Source organism: Rutidosis leptorrhynchoides, chromosome 4 (assembly GCF_046630445.1).
Source record: "Rutidosis leptorrhynchoides isolate AG116_Rl617_1_P2 chromosome 4, CSIRO_AGI_Rlap_v1, whole genome shotgun sequence".
Classification (NCBI taxonomy): Eukaryota; Viridiplantae; Streptophyta; class Magnoliopsida; order Asterales; family Asteraceae; genus Rutidosis; species Rutidosis leptorrhynchoides.
Window position 1 is genome coordinate 507,939,924 of NC_092336.1, and position 21,343 is coordinate 507,961,266.

General features: G+C 32.7%; 2 protein-coding genes across 2 annotated transcripts; both read left to right on the plus strand.

The window, feature by feature from the left end:
* Nucleotides 1-427: 427 nt before the first annotated feature.
* Nucleotides 428-4,471, plus strand: LOC139844821 (probable protein S-acyltransferase 14). The gene is made up of 7 exons (XM_071835053.1): nucleotides 428-813; nucleotides 2,561-2,783; nucleotides 2,887-2,978; nucleotides 3,173-3,296; nucleotides 3,394-3,479; nucleotides 3,861-3,926; nucleotides 4,030-4,471. Exons 1-7 carry the CDS (start codon nucleotides 604-606, stop codon nucleotides 4,153-4,155), a joined length of 927 nt encoding a protein of 308 aa, XP_071691154.1. The 5' UTR covers nucleotides 428-603; the 3' UTR covers nucleotides 4,156-4,471.
* A 1,844-nt stretch (nucleotides 4,472-6,315) lies between these two features.
* Nucleotides 6,316-8,535, plus strand: LOC139844822 (pentatricopeptide repeat-containing protein At2g45350, chloroplastic). Its single transcript, XM_071835054.1, has one exon. It carries the CDS (start codon nucleotides 6,422-6,424, stop codon nucleotides 8,357-8,359), a length of 1,938 nt encoding a protein of 645 aa, XP_071691155.1. The 5' UTR covers nucleotides 6,316-6,421; the 3' UTR covers nucleotides 8,360-8,535.
* Nucleotides 8,536-21,343: the final 12,808 nt, after the last annotated feature.

Below are 21,343 nucleotides of genomic sequence, written 5' to 3' on the forward strand. Positions count from 1 at the left end.
AGGTCATCTTGAGAGCATTCATCTAGAAGAGAATGTATGGCACTTTACTTATGGGGGATGATTCTCACACACACTTTTTTGATTCTCACTCACCAATTGAGTATTATTAGAAGAGTAAAAGGTTAAAATAGGTGTGTGAGGATAAAAAAAGTGTGTGTGAGAATCATCCCCCTTTATTATCCATCTCTTATAAATAATAAAAAAAATATATTACTTAGTACAATATTTTTATTCATTTCATATTTACTAATATTTAATTAATATTAATATTCATTATTCATTTTACATTATATGTCTCACAAACTCACACGCTTGTCAAAGAAAACTAAAATGAGAAAACAATACATTTCCTCTTCCCATATGGATTCAAGACTCCTTACCTAAAATTCATAAACCCTTTGATATCAAATTCAAATTCAATCAATTAATTCTTTTCTCTTAAAAGAAAAAAGACCCACAAGTTATCTGACAGACCCATTTCTTAAAAATTAAAACTTTTTAAAGACAAAATCAGAAAACAATAAAAAAATCAAATCTTTTTTCTGGGTTTTGAATTTCTTGAACTTTTGGTTGAATTATTTCGAGTAGATATAGAAGAGTAGTATGTATAGATCTGGAGCTGTGATGGCTTGGAATGTATTCAAATTCTGTACGGCACTCAGAGGATTAGGTTCAATCATGATCTTGTTGGTTCTTGGTGTTGTTGGTGTTTCTTATTACGCCGTCGTTTTGTCAATTTATGGTCCTGCTTTGACCTCTGGTGGTCTTGATTCATTCATTGCACTTGTTGTCTTGATCATGTTTCATACCCTGGTAATCATTTTTAATTTGATTTGTCTAGTTTTTATTTACATTTGTGATTGTTTTAACTTTGTTATACTAATACTACTAAACTACTAAATTTCTTTTTTTAGTTACTATAAATTTAGTTAAATAATCTGAGGTTGACCTTCTTACTATTGACTATGATTTGAAGTGATACCTAAATTGGGTAAATATAGCTTCCCAAATTACTATAAAATTAGGAGCCTTTGTCTATGTGCTCTTTATTTTAAGTTGTTTTGGAATTTGATTTTGAGTAAGTACTATAGATCATTCTGTTATTATTTATTTTTTTGAAAGGCAAGCAGATTTTATTATTAAGGATAAAACAGAACACGAATAAAGACTAGCAAGGAGCTAGACAAAACACGGACCAACACACAACCGCAAAAAAGGACGCACGCACACACACAGACTCGAAACTAAAGACGACACACAGTTACGAGGACACGACACGACGACTAAAAAACTATGTTTCCGAGTCCGATGACGCGCAAGAAGAGCAACACGAGCAACAACCAATATCCTCTTCCGAGTCTTTCATCACATTCTCAATAAAATATCTATCGTGCCACCGAAAATTATCTCGACGTCGGTTACGCTTCATATTATTCCTATCCCACACGTGTTTAATAAAATGACTTTTGATCAAAGGAGGAGCTTTTTTCCTTTTAACACGAAACCGAGCTACCGCGGTAAAAGCAGGACAGAGGGGTACGTCCTGCAAGTCAGCTTGAACATTTTCTATTGGGCTAGGGTCACCCACGTCACGCTCATCTGAGCCCAGTTCCAGCCCGTTTAGGGCCTGATTGTCCATAGCAAATTCACAAGAAGAGTCTGTTATTAGGATACATAAGCTATTTTTGTTAGGTTTTTTTTTTTTTTTTTTTTTTTTTTTTTTTTTTTTTTTGTTAAAAAAATCAGATACCTAGAAGTAGTTTACATAAAATAGCGGCCTTATTTGTTGAAATCACTAGTATAATTATGGTGTTTGTGAGTAACTAAAGAAATTGTTGTAGCTCCAGTTTACTCACAATTAAACACCACCTCAACACATTATACATACTTTTGTCTATTTTGTGTGCCAAAAATTAAAAACTTTGAATTGTGTATGTATACATGATTTTTTTTTTTTTTTTTTTTTTTTTTTTTTTTTTTTTTTTTTTTTTTACATAAGTGTGCGAAAAGTTCATAATTTTGATAGGTTTTAGCTGTTGTTTGGTATCTCAAGGATTTCAGCTTCCTGTTGATAGTCGTTTAATGCTTTCAAAGGGGGAAGTTGTCATAGATACCGACATACTTTTAATTCCTTATTTAGTCACCGAACATTATAAGAGGACGAAGATACCCTAAAACCATCCAATTTATTCAGGTATAAATTGTTACCAACATGACTATACTCTTCTCAACTGACTAGTTTGGGTAAGTTTGCCGAAAATACCCTAAAATAAGTGGACGAAGATTAATGGTCTATATGGAGGTTTTCAGAAGTTGGATGGTTTTCATAAGAATCAAAAAAGTTTGGTGACTAAAATTAGAAATGTAGTGATCCTTTTTAAAACCATCAGGCAGTGTTGCCTAATTTTAGTTTGCTTTTACTTCAGTTCTTCTGTTTCCATAGCTACCTATAACATTTTTCGTTGGATTAATTCATCTGTTAACATCGCTTTAATTTTTATTTGTTTATTTGGGTAATGGAAGTTATAATCTAATCCAAATAACTATGTTAATAATGTAGTTGGTGATGCTATTATGGAGTTACTTCTCTGTGGTTCTTACAGACCCTGGTGGCGTGCCACCTAATTATAGACCATTAGTAGACGAGGAAAGAGGGGATGTTGACCGATTGACCGGAACTGAATTCAGCCCATTGGCCACACCTGATTTACCGAATGCAAGAATCCGGTATTGTCGCAAGTGTAACCAAATAAAACCTCCTCGTTGTCACCATTGTTCTGTTTGTAAGTTCAATTTATTTTTCTTTAATAATTACATCTTTCTATTATTTAACAAGAATCCATTTTACAGTCTAATTTTCTTTATTTGTCTCTGCTATTTTTGTAGGTGGGAGGTGTGTGCTAAAAATGGACCATCATTGCGTGTGGGTTGTTAACTGCGTTGGTGCACTAAACTACAAGTACTTTCTTTTATTCCTGGTGCGTTATCTACTTCTCGTTTTACGTAGTTTGCATCGAGTTGAATGCAATGATAAAATAAACTTTAGAGAACCTATTGGCTAATGCCAAAGATAGTGAAGTGTTTGTTGTCAGCTTAATATTGTTTTTCTGGTAATTTACTAAATAATAATACAATTTGGTGAAGTATAATTTTCATTGATTGTTTGCTGCAGTTCTATACGCTTTTGGAGACAAGTCTTGTAACTTTATCGTTGTTGCCGTATTTTATAACATTTTTTAGTGAAGGAGAGATTGCTGGGTCTCCTAGCACTCTTGCGACGACTTTTCTCGCTTTTGGTGCGGGTTTGTAAATTCATATCGTTGCAACTTGTGACCCGCTTATATTGCTATCTCTTGGTTGACCGTTTTCACTTATTGTTCCCATTTTGTACAGTTTTGAACTTGGCTTTTGCCTTGAGTGTTTTTGGTTTTTTGATCATGCACGCATCGCTAGTGTCAGGGAACACTACAACAATTGAGGTATTAGTTTCTTTCCTTCAAATATTCAAATTCATGGTTAATGTTATTGTTCGTTGTGACTGTGATGAAGGATTGGTATATAGTAATTCAAGAATTATTAAAATTAAACAGGATTTTTCTAATGATTTTTCTAACGACAGCTCTTATATGTCGTCAAGGTGCAAGACTTGTACTTTTTAATAACTGTCATATATAAGTCAACATTAACCACTTTTTACAACACATTAGTGCACCTTAATGACAGCCCTAAGGGCTGTCGTTAGGAAAAAAATCAAGTTATAGCTTGATTTCAGATATTTTAAAGTGGTTTATCCTCTTTATATACAAAAAAAAAAAAAAAAAAAAAAAAAAAAAAAACTGTCTGAATTTTGTTTTGCTTAGGCATATGAGAAGAAGACAAGTCCAAAATGGCGATATGATCTTGGTCGAAAGAGGAACTTTGAACAGGTATCATGTTGTTTTTCATGCCTTTTTTTCCCTTTCTCTTTTAGTTTAATCCAACCGCGTTTCGATGTTATCGATCCTAAAGCCCGAATTGGGGAATATTCAGGTATTCGGAACAGTTGAAAGATACTGGTTTATTCCCACTTACAGTGATGAAGATTTACGTAGGATGCCAGCCCTTCAGGGTCTCGAGTATCCCTCAAAGCCCGATTTGGACTCTCAAGAATTGTAAACACGCCTTCACATAACAAACAACTTTCTTCATTTAAAACTGATTTTTGGTTTCGGTCCTAAGAAGTAGTGAGACATTAAGAGGAATACAAGATGGAAAAAGTCAAGTAATTTAGGCTAATCGGAGTTCATGAAGGTACTATAAGTTATCGGGTTACACGAAATCTACATTGATAGCGGTTTTGTAATGTTTTATGTGGAAGTGGTTTCGAAATCTAGGCTGTAAAATTTAGACTTATTGTTACAATGCATTTTACTATAGAGCTCACACCTTCAAAGTTGTATGTATAATAGTCTGTTTGATGAATACATTATGATTAATATCTTAAATTTCTGTATATATTATATTTATATATCTTATATATTATATTATGATGATTATGATGATACTATAACTCAAGTTTTGAATAGACAAAACTAGTTGTGGAGCCCTCGCTTCGCGCCGGGGGTCCCGTTTTGAATGCGAGTTAAAAAAAAGTCTTGATCTATTTTATAAAAAAAGAATTTTTTTCGACATATAACATTGAAGGGTTGTTCCTTTTGTGAAATTTGCTTCTTTTAGCGTTCGGGTTTTATTTAAAAAAAAAGTTAGTAAAGTGGGGGTTCGATTTGTATTTTAATAAAAGTTAGGGGGTTAAGTTTGTGAAATTTGAAAAAAAAATATACGTATAAAGTGGGAGTTTGATTTGTATTTTAATAAAAGTTAGGGGGTTAAGTTTGTGAAAATTGAATATGACTACGTAGTAAAAAAAAAAGTTAGTAAAGTGTGGGTTCGATTTGTATTTTAATAAAAGTTAGGGGGTTAAGTTTTGTATTATAATAAGAGTATAAAGTGGGGTTCGATTTGTATTTTAATAGAAGTTGGGGGGTTAAGTTTGCGAAAAGTGAAAAAAGGAATAGTAATTGAATATTAGTAAAAAAAAAGTTAGTAAAGTGGGGGTTCGATTTGTATTTTAATAAAAATTAGGGGGTTAAGTTGTGTATTATAATAAGAGTATAAAGTGGGGGTCGATTTGTATTTTAATAGAAGTTGGGAGGTTAAGTTTGCGAAAAGTGAAAAAATGAATAATACTATTCATTTCAATTTTACATATAGGTATATAACTAGTGTTCGAACCCTCGCTTCGCGCCGGGGTTCGGTTTTCAATGTATTATATTGCGTTTAGTTTGTAAAATTATTTTGTGGCTAACGATGATATCGTTGAAGCGCAACTCGAGTCGAACTAAAAGGTATAATCCGTGAAAGATTTAAATGTTATTTTAAATTAACAACAATATATGTACATCTCCGCGTTTCACTATGGAATTGTCGACTTTTAAAAATTTAACGCAAAATCGACGTGTATGAAAAGTACCTCAAATATTTAGCGTTTTTTAAAAACCGTCTGATTTGCGTATAGTTAGTGACAGTGTGCTCCTAAAATTGTTTCGAGTTTAACGATGGTTTCAGAAAAATTTAACTCGGTGCGAGCGAGAAGATATGGCCCGTTGAATATTTGGGTGTAGTTTTTTTTAATTTTTTTATGAAAATGAGTATTTGACACTTTACTCCCTGTTTGGGGGTCGATTTTAATATTTGAACAAACTATGAGGGTTTATTTTTTTTTTTTAAAGGTGGAAAATGGGGAAAAAAGTGAAAGAACGAAAGCACCACTGGCGACTATTATTTATTTTTTGTCTATTAGGTAGTATATAAAGTATGTAGTCGATTTATAACGAATGAGGAGGTTAATGGTTAAAGTATAAAATGTTAAAAGTTTGTGATAAGTTTGTAAAAACCATAAAGTTAGATATTATATATTTGTTTGGGACTAAAATGTAAGTAAGTAAAAGAGTGGGGGTGGTTTGTGAAACTTGTGGGTTACTATTCACTTGGCCTTTGCCTTTTAGATATAAGGTATAATATGTAGAGTTTAATGGTTAAAGTGTAAAATGGTAAAAGTTTGTGCTAAGTTTGTAAAAACCATAAAGTTAGATATTATATGTTTGTTTGGGGCTAAAATATAAGTAAGTAAAAGAGTGGGGGTGGTTTGTGAAACTTGTGAGTTACTATTCGATTGGGCTTTGCCTTTTAGATATAAGGTATAATATAATTATATTTTGAAAGGTTTTAGCATAGAAGTGACTGAAATTGGTAACATATTTAACTTGTACGGTGTGAACTAAACCTTGTACATTTCTTAACCAATTAACTACCATAACTACTCATCCGATAAAATCAGGCTACCTGATACAAAAACCAAACCACCCATTTCCCGGTGACACAAATGCTAACTTCCGTCCATTCAAACCACCAACAACCATGGAATTCAACACGCCAGACCCTAATCCATCTCCCAAATTGCAAAACCCAGTTCGATATCAACCAAATTCATGCTCGATTACTCACTACTGGATTCATATCAAACTCTTATCTAACCACCAAATTAATCCTCAATTTCACTTCTTCACCACACACTCCTTTAATTCAATTTTCTCGCCATCTATTCTTTTCGAATTCTATAACCCGATGCTCGAATGCAGAGGACCCTTTTCTGTGGAATGCTGTGATTAAAACTTATTCTCATGGAGATGATGCTGATGATGACCCGAAAGAAGCTGTTTTTATCTTGGGTTTGATGATTGAAAATGGTGTTCATGTCGATAAGTTCACGTTTTCGTTGGTTTTGAAAGCATGTTCACGGTCACGGTTGGCTAAAGAAGGAATGCAGGTTCATGGGTTTTCAATGAAAAGTGGAGTTGTGAATGATTTGTATTTACAGAATTGTTTGATTTGTATGTACGTGAAATGCGGGCGTGTTGAGTTTGCACGCCAAGTGTTTGATAAAATGCGCAAAAGGGATTCGGTTAGTTATAACTCGATGATTGATGGGTATGTCAAATGTGGGAAGGTTTTGTTGGCGCGTGAGTTGTTTGATTCGTTGCCGATGGAAATGAAGAATTTGAGGTCTTGGAATTGTATGATTAGTGGGTATGGAGTTGTAGAAGATGGGTTTCGAATGGCTTGGGAGCTGTTTGACGAAATGCCTGAAAGAGATTTGGTTTCGTGGAACTTAATGATTCAGTGTTGTATCAAGAGCGGGAAGATTGATTTGGCTCGTGCTTTGTTTGATAAGATGCCGAAAAGAGATGTTATCACTTGGGCTAAACTGATAGATGGGTACGCGAAATTGGGGCGTATTGAGATTGCTAGACAACTGTTTGATGAAATGCCTGAAAGAGATGTGATTTCATGTAACGTGATGATGGCTGGATACATGCAGAATGGGATTTGTTTGGAAGCGTTAGAAGTGTTTAATAATATGATAAGTGATGTTAATCTCGCTCCTGATGATACAACTTTATCGATTGCGCTATCCGCAATTGCACAGTTAGGACTGCTCGATGAAGGTGTTACTGTACATACGTATATAAACAAGAACGGGTTTAAATTAGATGGAAAGGTTGGTGTTTCACTTATAGACATGTACGCAAAATCAGGTAGCATAGAAACTGCGATGCATGTTTTCAAGAGCATAAAAGAGAAAAATGTCGATCATTGGAATTCAATGATTGGTGGTTTAGCTATTCACGGATTAGGAAAACAAGCGTTTGATATGTTTCTTGAGATGCATAGACTTAATGTAAAACCAGACGCAATCACATTTGTTAACGTGCTAAATGGTTGTGCTCATTCGGGAATGTTAAAGGAAGGTGTCATGTGTTTCGAAATCATGAGAAGAATCCATAACGTTGACCCAGAAGTCAAACATTATGGTTGTCTTGTTGACATGTTCGCTCGTGCGAGGCAGATAAAAGTGGCTATAAACATTATAGAAGAAATGCCAGTTGAGCCAAACGATGTGTTGTGGCGTACTTTGCTTAGTGCCTGTAACAATCTTGAAAATGGCATGGTGAACCATGGAATAAAAATGGATAGTTATGGGTCGGGTACTTATGTGTTGTTATCTAACATGTGTGCGCGTTTTGGGATGTGGGACCGTGTTAGGAGGGTGAGGGAAACGATGAAAGAACGAAAAATACAAAAAGTTCCGGGGCGTAGTTGGATAGAAGTTGATGGAAGTTTTCATGAATTCTTTGTAGGAGATGGATCACATGCTCAAGTTGCAGAAATATATTTCATGTTGGATAACTGGTCTCCTATTAAGTCTCAGGTTGGATCTTTGAAGGTACAGTATGAACATAAACCTGCAGCTTTGTTTTAGTCAGATTTGAATAGCAACTTTTGATACTCGTGTAGATTTAGCAATGCATAAAGTAAACTTAAACTGTTGTTTGTAAAGAAAAAATTGTCTGATAAAGGATTTAAAACATGAAGAGATAATTATTGGTGTGCCCTATGGTTTACACGCATGAAAAGATTAATATAGGCCGGAAAATCGCTTAAAAGACATAAAGAATAAGCATTATAAGCAAATTTTACTATATAGCCGTTAACATGCTGAAAAACATTTTAAATATAAAGCAGGCCGCCCAGCGTAAAGCACAATGTCGGTTACTCATATCTCTTATAAATCAATCAATGGCAGCGTGACTGTCTCCGAACATTATGGAGCACTCATACGTATAAATAGGTCACCTTGAACTTGTGTCAGAGAAAACATTTTTTCTCACACAGTACTTTCTCACTCTAGAACTTGAAGACTTAGCCGCAGAGCGCTAGACGGACCAACTCTCAGTTTGGCTTCGTAAGATTGATTAACCCACCCCCACAACATTCTGGCCGTGATCCGGGTGTGCAGGGAGAAAATTCCGAGCGTAAACATCAACCAGCAATCTATCTCTTCACTCTTAGTTCTAAACCCGTACTAATATTTGTAACCGCTAGCCGAAAATATGTATCAACATTTAGAGAATTTAATGATTGAGTTTTTTTTTTTTTTCTTTTGAAAAAATAACGAAGACTTTTATAAATAAAAAGGAATACGTTTTTGAATAGAAAACGATTTCAACAAGACTTACAAGAGAACTCCGACGAGGCTCGTACCTAGAAAGCGAATAATATTGGGTAATGTCGATATGGTGGTTGCACCAAATTGGGGTTGGTGAAATCGAATGTCTATGAAAATGCCAAGTACTTGATGAATGACTTTCTGATGAGCTTTTTTATCTCTGCACTTACTCTGTCGGTCTCAATTTAAATATCCGCTATAAAAGTATTATCGTTACTTTGTTAGTAAATAAAAAAATATACTTTTTTTTTTTCACTTAAATTATACAAAGTATATACGACTAATATTGCGTAATGTTGATATGGTTGTTGCACCAAATTGGGGTTGGTATAATCGAATGTAGATGACAATGCCAAGTACTTTAATAGCGCACTTTTAGTTAAATATTACTCGGTAATTATATTATATTATATTATATTATACATATATCTCTATATCTAAAAGAGAGAGGGGTAATGAATAGTGCTCAAGGGCATTTTCGACTTTTCATTTTTTTTAACTTAACTAAATTTCATTTGCACAACAAAAACCCCCACACTTTCTCCAAAAAAGCAAATCGACCCTCATACAGGGGGTAAAGTGTCAAATTATCATTTTCATAAAAAATCTTAAATAAACTCCACCCAAATATTCAACGGGCCATATCTTCTCGCTCGCAACGAGTCAAATTTTTCCGACACTATCGTTAAACTCGAAATAATTTTAGGAACACAATGTCACTAGCTATACACAAAACGGACGCTTTTTAAAAAATGCTAAATATTTGGGGTACTTTTCATATACGTTGATTTTACGTTAAATTTTTAAAAGTCGACAATTGCATAGCGAAACGCGGAGATGCACATATATTGTTAAATAACATTTAAATCTTTCACGGGTTATATCTTTTAGTTCGACTCGAGTTGCGCTTCAACGACATTATCGTTATCCACGAAATAATTTTACAAACTAAACGCAATAAAATACATTGAAAACCGAACCACGGCGCGAAGCGAGGGTTCGTACACTAGTTATTAATTAGAGTTAATTACACTGATGGTCCATGTGGTCTTTGTTAAATTACGTCGCTAGTCCCTAACTCTTAAAAATTATATGCTTCGTCCTTGTGGTTTTAAGTTCAAACGGCGGTGGTCCCTGTGGTCTTGGTTAAATTACGTCGCTAGTCCCTAACTCTTGAAAATTATATGATTCGTCCCTGTGATTTTAAGTCCAAACGGCAGTGATCCCTGTGGTCTCAAAACCAAGATTTATTCCCATAGAGGTTATTCCCACATAGGTTTTCTCAATATGGAGTATAGAGTGAAGTATATTAAGGTTAACAGAGCAGAAAGGATCATCCTTTAAAAAAACAAAAAAAATTCCTTAACCCTCAAGTCCAAAAAATATCTGTTACATGATAAAAATATTGATGATCAGTCTCTAAAATAACCAAGAAGAAGATTAGTGAGCCATCAATATATATTCTCACGACACTTATCTACTTGATCTCTATCACTTTAGACATGCTCATCTACCAAACTTCTAACAGAACTATTCAAATAAGGTTTAATTACACATACTTAAACCAAAATAATCACTAAAAACTGAAAATAACTGATCAAACCTATTTATTCCCACCATTAAACTTCTAACAAAGTTACAAAATCATTTGATAATCAAAACTTTAACTAATTTCTCAAGAAAGATACTTATAAATGACGTAATTTAACCAAGACCACAGGGACCATCGTCGTTTGGACTCAAAACCATAGGGACGAAGCATATAATTTTCAAGAGTTAGGGACTAGCGACGTAATTTAACCAAGACCACAGTGACCATCGCCATTTGGACTTAAAACTACAGGGACGAAGCATATAATTTTTAAAAGTTATGGACTAGCGACGTAATTTAATCAAGACCACGGGGACCATCAGTGTAATTAACTCTATTAATTATTAATGAAAGTGAAATATATGATTGAAGTCTCAATGGAATCCTGATTGCTCATAAGTCATAAGAAAAAGACAGCTGGTTCACGAGCACCTTGATTCTTTTCATGATCAGACCATGTTTGTTACTTAAAGAGTTAAAGTGAATGCCTTTTAGGTAATTTATCTTCTATTTACCCGAACATAACCCATTAGGTTCCCCAAACGGACTGACCCACCCGTTTTGCCACCTATACATGTATCCATCATTTAAACATTTAACTACCAATTAGGTTGCCCAAAAGTATAACAGTGTCACATCCCTTTCTACAATAACTTGTCTTTGTTTGATTACTTTGAGGTTTTGGATTTTGGCTTAGAACCAAATATATTGATTAGAGCGCTCTTTTATATACCACTCTCTACGAAGCTACAACAGTTTTGACATACTAATAATATTCTCTTAATTATACGAGTAATTATTAGACGTGTAGTCTAATAATAATAACATAAAAGAAGATCTTGTCTATATTAAGAAGATCTTGTCTATATTATACTAAGGTAATACTTAAGCAAGATGAAATTGACATATTGGAACGAAAGACTCGTATATTTTTTTTAACAGCAGTATCAGCATCATTTGGAGGAAGAATACCGACTCCTGATGATGCTCCAGAATCTTTTCGGTTGTTCGTTCGAGAACTACGATCTTTAGCTCAGAAACTGAATCATTTACTTGTATCTGAGAAGACTTTTGTTAGTGCATAATTTGTAATCCCTAGTTCCATGAACGTTAATGTATTATTCGATCATGTAGTAACCTGTAATATTGTTAAACGTTGATTGTCGATTGCTACTTTATATATATGTAAACGTTTAAATGTAATGTGTAATGTTACTCGACAGTCGGCCGACTGACATAGTCAGTCGACCGACTGTCAACCACAGTCGACCGACATAAGATCTGGGATATTTAAGCCAAGTTAATATCCACTAATTTGGTTAATCACTTAATTAATTTTACACACACAAACAGTTCCAGGTACGGTCTCTCTCAAACCTTCATGTCCAAATACCACATAATGTCAGTCTAGGCTTCGTGTTTATCAAGATCTAATCTTGGTTTGACTCGTACGAACCCGAAAACCCATAGATATTCGTTTAAGCTCGTTCTAGTGTTATTCCGCCTCTAGATCGTGTTAGGTTGATTCTAAGGTCCCTTTTCAGCGTCTACAAAGTGGTATCAGAGCTTTGGCTTGCTGAATCAATTGTTTTAAACGAGTTCTTGTTATATTTTTGGGTCAAAAATTTGGTTTTGGATTGAATTTTGCATACTTTTACGTTAAACTTTTGGTTTTAATTGCTTTAGAGTGTTTACAGAAGTCATTCTAAGTTGTTTAAGGTGTTGGTCAGTGTTTCTAGTTCGAAAATTGAGCTTGAAATCGTTTGGAAGTCAAAAAACCTGATTTTTGGATTCTAGACCTGACAGAAACGACTGTCGACCTACTTACGTGTCAATCGACCGAGTTATGATACAAATCGACCGATTGTAGTTTATTTCGACCGATTGTTATTAGTTCGACCGATTGTCCTATAACCGACCGACTTTAGTTCTAAACCGACCGAGTTAAACTCTAAACCGACCGACGGAAATTCTAAATCGACCGATTGAATGAACATCGACCGATTGAGAAAAATAATACCAATTGACTTAATATAAACAGAACTTCGACCGATTAACCTTTGACAGTCGACCTACTGTAATTGTTCATCGACCGACTGTCATTCAATCGACCGACGTTGGATCAGATTAAACCTTAATTAATTTTAACGATGTCTGATCAGGCAATGGCAATTACTTTCGGCGTTCAAAATATTTTACTATCTGATAGTGAATCAGGCAGTGCCAATCGTGCTCCTAGACTTGATAATACAAATGATTACATTAGATGGAGGTCTAGGTTTATGAATTACATTAGAGGCCTTGATCCTAGAATGTGGGATTTGATACAACATGAATATAAAGAGCCTTTAGATACTGATGGTACTAGTAAAAAGTATGAAGATTATAGCGTGACCGAAAAAGAAACATATGCCTTAGAATGTAGATGTTATGCTCAATTGACTCACGGTTTAGATGGTGATATTTATCATCAATATCAGATGTACTTAACATCATATTCTCTTTGGAATGCTACAAGGATAGGTGTAGAAGGAAATAAGGCGTATCGTGAAAAGAAAGCTAAAGTAATCAAAAGTGAATGAAAAAGGTTTGCTGCTCTAAGTCATGAAACTTTAGAGGAGACAATCATTCGTTATCGTCATCTTGTCTCTGAATTGGGTAACTTGGGTGTAGATGTTACAGAACAGAAAGCTATCAAACAATTAAAAGATGGTTTACCACACAAGTGGGATGTGTTTATTGAACAGGTAGAAGACAGAGCTTTGTCTGCTGGTGAATCACTTACCCTAGATAAATTCACATCAAAGTTGATGGTAAAGGACTTGGATATGGAAACCAAGAAGAAACGCCTTGAGGCTCAGCAGAGTCCTATAATCTACAAAGTTGGTGCTTCTGGATTGAGTAATGTTCATGCTCCCTTGCAAACAGCTTTTGTTTCTAGTGATAGTGCTGTAAATAGATCACAACCTGCTCAAAATATGACGTTTCAAACCCAAGTAAATAAGCCTATTAGTACAGGCCAGTCCACTATTAGACAGGAACCAAAAACTGTAGTTCTCAACACTGAGAATCTAAGAACTAGGCCCCTTGCAGTTGTAGAGGAAGATATGGCTTTAGTTGCTTTGGTAGTTAATTCTTATAATGAAATGGTTGGTGGTCAAATTGTTAATGCTCATTTAGAAGCAGAAGATTATGAGTAGATTGACGAGGATGAACTTGAAAAGATGGATATCCTCTGGGCTATGGGTAGCGTGATTAGAAGAGCGAAGAAGTTTCTGAAAAGGACAGGTCAACAGAGCTTAGGTGTTACTAGAGATACTAAGTTAGGTTTTGATATGTCAAAAGTGAGATGTTTTAATTGAAATGAGTTAGGACACTTCAAAAGAACATGTACCAGGCCACAGAAAACTGGTTTTCACAATCTATTTCACAATCAGCATAATAAGACAAAAGTTAATGTGCCAGTTGAATCAACGAGCAGTGATACTGCCAGAAATGATAAAGCAAAAGGCTTAATTGCAACATATTCAGATGAAGGTTGTGATTGGAAGATGAAAATCATGCTAATGTTGTTAGAATGCCTAAGACCGAAGAAGAAACTGAAAGTGAGAAACAAGAGAGAGAGAAAGCTGGTTGTGTTGGTACTGCGAATGAATGCATGTGTTACGTCTGTAAGATGGAAGCAAGAAATGAGTGAACTTATGCAATGATTAGATATGTTAAAAGAGGTGTTCTTAACAAGAGAGTGTATGAGAAGTTCAAATACGCAATGCACATTGACGGTGATGTATGGACTGATTACAGTAGTTCGTCTTCATCCGATGGCGAAACTATTGTGAAAGATGATGTCAAGACTTCAGTTGAGTTGAGTAATTCTGACTGTTCCAGTTTTAGTTCAGAATCTGAACCTGAATCAGAGACTGAAGAAAAGGAATATGCATTCATGGCAAACACATCAAGTGACTCTAAGGTACAAACTGAACTTCCTTTGGTATGTAACGATTGTGCTGATCATAAGTTAGAAATTGCTAAACTTGAATGCATAGTTTCTAAACTGAATGATATCCCCTTAGGATGTATTTATTGTCCTGAAGTAAAACAGGAACTTAGGATTGTTAAAGCAGCTTATCTTGAGGTAAAAGACCTATATGAGACTAATTTAACTCAGTTTAACAATAAAAAGGAATTCATGGAGAAAATCAAAACTCTAGAAAATCAAGTTCATGATTTAAGAGCTACAATTTCAGGTGACCAAAAGGCCATAATGATGTACTTAAATCAACTTGAATGTGCTAAGAGAGAAAAGGAAGAGTTTAAGATTAAGTATGAGTCATAAAAGACTAGAAATGACACTTGACAACGAATGTCATATGTCATTGACTATACTGTCTACAACAAGAATGATGGTAAAAAGGGTTTAGGTTATAAAGAGTGTCCTCCTCCTCTTAAGAATGAGTACATTAATAAACCTTCTGATTCTTGCCTTAGTGAAATCCTAAGTGTTCAGCCTGTAGAGAATGAAAAATCAGACAGTACTAAGCCTGTTGTTGAAGGCTTAGTAGAGGACAGTAAATCTGACTCAGAGAATGAAAAAGTTTCTGAGATTGTAACACCAAAATCCAAACCTATCACTATCCTGAAAAATCCATTGAATGCTAGTAAGGCTAGTGAAAGCAGAGGACCCACACCTAGAAAACAAGTAAACTCTAGGAACTCTAATGGAAAGAAAATATTTCAGACACCTGTTAAGTATCAGCAGGGACTCAACCTAGATAAAGAATATGTTCTTACACAAGCACCTGAAGAACTATTTAATAAGAGGAGCCCTAAGACTAACAATGTGCCTAAATATGTGCACCCTAACCGTCGACCGGGCTTGAAACATCAAGTTGAGAAGCCTATGTCACCCAAGAAACAGTCTTTGCCCAATAAGAATCTGAGTTCAAAAGCACCTACTCAAGGAACTCAAAACTGTAATAAATGTGGGAAAAAGGGTCATTGTGCTATTAACTGTCAACAGGGTTGGAAAACACCAAACAGAAAATCTGACACTGATACAAAAACTAAACACTATGCTTCTAGTACCAGTTCCAAAGGTACTTCAAGTAATAGTTCAAAAAGTTTTTATAGACCAAAGTCAAATTCTGTTGCTAATTCATCCCCAAGGGTACAGTCAAAGGTGAACACCAATTTTCAAACGAATGACTATTATAAGAAATCTGTTGGAAAACGTACCGTTTGGAAATCTAAAACCGAGACAAAGGTTGTTGACAAGTCCAAAGATCCATCAGGATCAAAGGGTCAATGGATGGATGTGCAAGTTATTGGTGTCGATGGGAAACCCACTGCCATTCGGGCATGGGTGTCCATCTCAAACTAACTTCTTTTCTTGTTGTGCAGGTCGCCTATGATCTGAGTAGAAATACCTGGATTGTTGATAGTGGGGCATCCAGGCACATGATAGGAAACATGTCCTTACTTTCTAACGTCAAGTCAGTAAATGGAGGATCTGTTTCTTTTGAAGGAGATGAAGGAGGTTTTATTACAGCTCATGGTGTGATTTCTAATGCTAATGTTAGTTTTGATAAAGTGAATTTTGTGAAGCAGATGTCAAATAATCTGCTGTCAGTTTCTCAAGTAGCAGATAAAAAGCATAAGGTTGCTTTTGATGATCAAAGCTGCTACATTTTGAAGAAAGAGTACGTAATACCGGAAGATATGATTCTTATGACAGCTCCCAGAAATAAAGATTTGTATATTTTGGATATGTCCACAGCCCATGTTAAAGCTGCAACAGGTCATTAAGCTTTCATATCCAAAGCTACAGAACAAGAGTTAATTTCATGGCACAAGCGTATGAGACATTTGAGCTTGAGAAAGATGAACAATCTTGTTCATAATAATCTGGTTGAGGGAGTAAATGTTAAGAGTTTTCAAATTCCTGAAGGATGTCTTCCATGTAAGAAAGGCAAACAGACTAAAAAGTCACATGTAATAAAGAAACATCATTCAATTGTTGTTCCTCTAGAGTTGTTACATATGGATCTTTTTGGTCCGATTAATCGAACAAGCATCTCTGGTGATTCATATTGTTTGGTAGTGACTGATGAATACTCACGATACTCTTGGGTAGTGATGTTAAAGAAGAAGTCTGACACGTTTGAAAAGATAAAGTTGTTGATTTTGAAGCTGGAATCTTTGTACAAGTTAAAGGTTAGGAAGACTCGAACAGATAATGGTACTGAATTCAAGAATCAGTAGATGGAGAGTTTCTGCAACGAGAAAGGCATTCAACAATAGTTCAGTCCAGTTTATACTCCGCAATCAAATGGTGTTGCTGAAAGACGTAACAGAACGTTAATTGAAACTGCGCGAACAATGTTAGCTGATATGCCACTAACGGACGGTTTTTATTTTGTGCAATGTCGTTAGGTCGCACGGTGTCCGATTCGGTAGCACACAGCGTCTTCGTTTATTTATATTTTGCGGGGCCTAAATTTACTTTACTTTCTAAGGTGTAGAAGGTGTAAGTTAACCTAGTGTCGAATTTTATGCAGATTAACGAATTGAAGATCAAGTGGATAATTTTCTTTTAGTTAAATTACCTGGATAAAAGATAGTAGTTGATTTTAGCTAAAGGTCCTAAATGCAGAAAAAGTAAATAAAGTGGGAGGATATCTGGAGTATGCAGATCAAGGAAATGTTGACCAAGATATCAGTATTGGGTTAGGAAAAGGTAATTATGCTTATGTATAGACTATGCTTGGATTGATGTTGATTTGGTTGGATGAGCCAATTACATAGACCTACTTATCTCTGAACTCTCGGAGTTCTCTTTGAGCAGTGAGAAGTATGTCACTTGGTCGTATAACTGAAGTGTAACAATACCTCGGAGGTTATCCTCAGTAGAGTACTAGGTTTATTAGTGAGTTAAGCTCTAATCCTAACCCTCGTTATCAGTTTAGATAACTGAATAACAACGTGCCGTGTTGATTGAACACTGATCACAAACGGAAGGAGTCCGTCGGTTTAAGTTGGCAAAACCTTAAATGAAAACTAACAACCATTTCATCATACTAGTGAGATCACAATAAATCAAACATTATACAGCATTACAGTTATATACTGATAGTAAAGCAGATAGAAACCTAATAAGTACCTAAACAGTTGGCATGACTAAGACCTAGGGCAACAATCAGACAAGAACATGCAATAGGCTTGGGTCATACAGTAAAGGCACTAACTAGATCTTAACAGCTCCTAAGAGGTCTCTTTGGAACTGTCAATAGGCATACTAGGTCATTCATGTCTCAATTCCTAGGTTCCGTGTCCTAAAAGTGCATTAGATGCCTCTCGGGAACTCCGGCCATACCGAGTTCATAGAATCTTCAGATACAGTATAACCAGGTGTGATGACCCGGGAATTTCCGACTAAATTTAAACTTAATCTTTATATGATTTCGATACGATAAGCAAAGTATGTAATGTTGAGTCTCAAAAACTTTGAACTGTGTTCATGTATATATTTGACCTTTGACCATTCTCGACGATTCACGAACAAACAAATGTAGATAGATATGTGTGTGTGTGAAAATAAATATGTAAATAAAATTTAAGAGTATATATTAAGTTGAATGAATATTATACCATTTAATCATTTGAATTAAATGTGTAAAGTAGTATACAAAATAAATAAAATGTTATCAAGTAAATTTATATATGTATATATATATATATATATATATATATATATATATATATATATATATATATATGTATATATATATGAATTCTGTATACAAATAAATCTTACATGTATGTTCTAATATATATATATATATATATATATATATATATATATATATATATATATATATATATATAATATACAAATATTAAATATGTTATCATATAATAATAAACATTACATAATTAATAATATGTAATATTATGTTAAATTTAATTATAAGTTAAAATATAGTTATTATAATACTTTCATTATTATTAATTTTACAATTATTAATATTACCAATTCGTTATAAATGTATATATATATATATATATATATATATATATATATATATATATATATATATATATATATATACATGAGATTTGATAAGCATAATTATTTATATCAATCTCATTACTATTATTAATAGTAATATTAATAATAAAGATATAAAAAAAATTAAAACGTGTAAATTGATATTACTAGTATTACTATGTATTATCTTTGAGAATCAATATTATTATTATTACTAACATCAATACTAATATAATCAGTATTATTATTATAATTATCATTAATAATATTATTATTATCAATTTCATTAAAATCTTTATTTTGTGGCTTATTATTATATTTACTCTTCTTAATATTATTATTATTATTAGTATTTCTTTTATTGTTTGTTATTAATATATTTATATTCATTATTAAGTATTAATATTACATAAAAAAAAAGAAACACGTTTGATCTGTGAGTAATCCATCTCAAAGTTTGTAATACAGTCCAAAACAAAACCTGTCAAATACCACACTCAATCAAATTTACAATTTTGTTAGAAGTCAAATATCACTTTTGTTTCTTTATTTTGTTTATTTACTGATCGAATAATTTTGTCTGCAAATCGTTACACGTCCAAATCAATCCTTAATCCGGACAACTGTCATTTACTGCTTCAATGATTTGTTTTCTATCTATATAATACGCTATCCATCACTGCAATTAAAAATCAAATTTAATTTTATACTCGATAACCTCTGTTTTCTAACCTTTCAGCCAAAACACGAATTTGAATGAATTTTAAAAATGTGTTAATGCAGTATCCTTAGAAATCCTTCATTCAAACAAACTGCAAAATTTCAAGTTCCAGTTTTGGATATCAAATCCCAATTTTCGAGTCAAAGTTCATATTTAAAAAGTCAACTATTTTGTTCATCATAAAATTCGAAGGCGTTTTGATGTTATTGGATCAATTGATGATTCAGGTAGTTTATAAAGAAAATTTCCAACCTTTTTCATTCAGGAATCGTGGTCCAAAACTGTCTCAAATTCAAAATCAATTTTTTTTAAACACCCACGACGAGCAGCAGCTTCTGTTATTCTTTATTTTATTTTTTTTGAGTCTAATGATATTCAGGTATAAATCGTTTTCTAATTCAACTAAGGAACAAATGTTTGTTTGATTATTAAATGGGTATTAGATCGATGGAATTATTAAAGAAGAAGAAAGGAATAAGAAGCAGAATACAAAGGTAAATAAATATAGTCTGGGATTAAAAACAGAAATATAGGAACAGACTGTTGGTAGAGGGTGTTTGTGATATACGAGAGGTCGGGGGTTCGAGCCTCGTATGAGGCACCATTTTTTTTAAAAGCCCTTTCCTAAGGTAGTTTTCTATTTTGTTATTATTATTATTATTATTATTATTATTATTATTATTATTATTATTATTATTATTATTATTATTGTTATTAGTAATAGTAATTATTATTATTATTATGATATTACAAATATTAAAAATATAAATATTAGTATCATTATTATTAGTAGTATCATTATTATTATTATTATTATTATTATTATTATTATTATTATTATTATTATTATTATTATTATTATTATTATTATTATTATTATTATTATTATTGTTATTATTATTATTAGTGTTACTATTATTATTATCATTAATATTAAAATGATTAACAAAATTATTGTTATTACTAATGTTAGAAAATGGTTATTAGCATAATTAGTATTATTATTATCACTATTATTAGTATTATAATTATTATTAATATTATTATCATATTTGGATTTACAAGTATTAGAAACATTAATATCAATAGTATTTTTTTATAAGTATTGTTATTATCAACAGAAGTAATAGTAATAAAATCATTATTATTGGTAATATGACTATTAGTATGGATATAATTAAACTTATTATCATTATTATCATTAGTAGTAAAACTGTTATATTCATAGTTATTATTATTAATATTACTGCAAATAAATTTTTTAATATAAAAATACATTACAAGAATATTAAAATCACATATCATTATAATTTTATTATTAACAATATGATAACTAAGCTATATATGTAATATATAAATTATTATATACATATATTTTTTTTATATATATAAACCCTAATATAAATTATTACTATTAATATGTGATAATGAAAAATAAATGCTATTTAAATAAAATAGATAAATCAATATATATATATATATATATATATATATATATATATATATATATATATATATATATATATATATATATATATATATATATATATATATATATATATATATATATATATATATATTTATATATATATATATATATAACAAATAATTTAACAAGTATATTATTAAAAATAATATAAAGATTTAGTCATTTACGAGTATATGTTTTAATATATATATATACATGATTAAATAATAGGTTCGTGAATCCGAGGCCAACCCTGCATTGTTCAATGTCGCCATATGTATTTTTACTACAAAATACATTAGGTGAGTTTCATTTGCTCCCTTTTTAAATGCTTTTGTAATATATATTTTTGGGCCAGAGAATACATGCGCTGCTTTTGATAAATGTTTTACGAAATAGACACAAGTAAT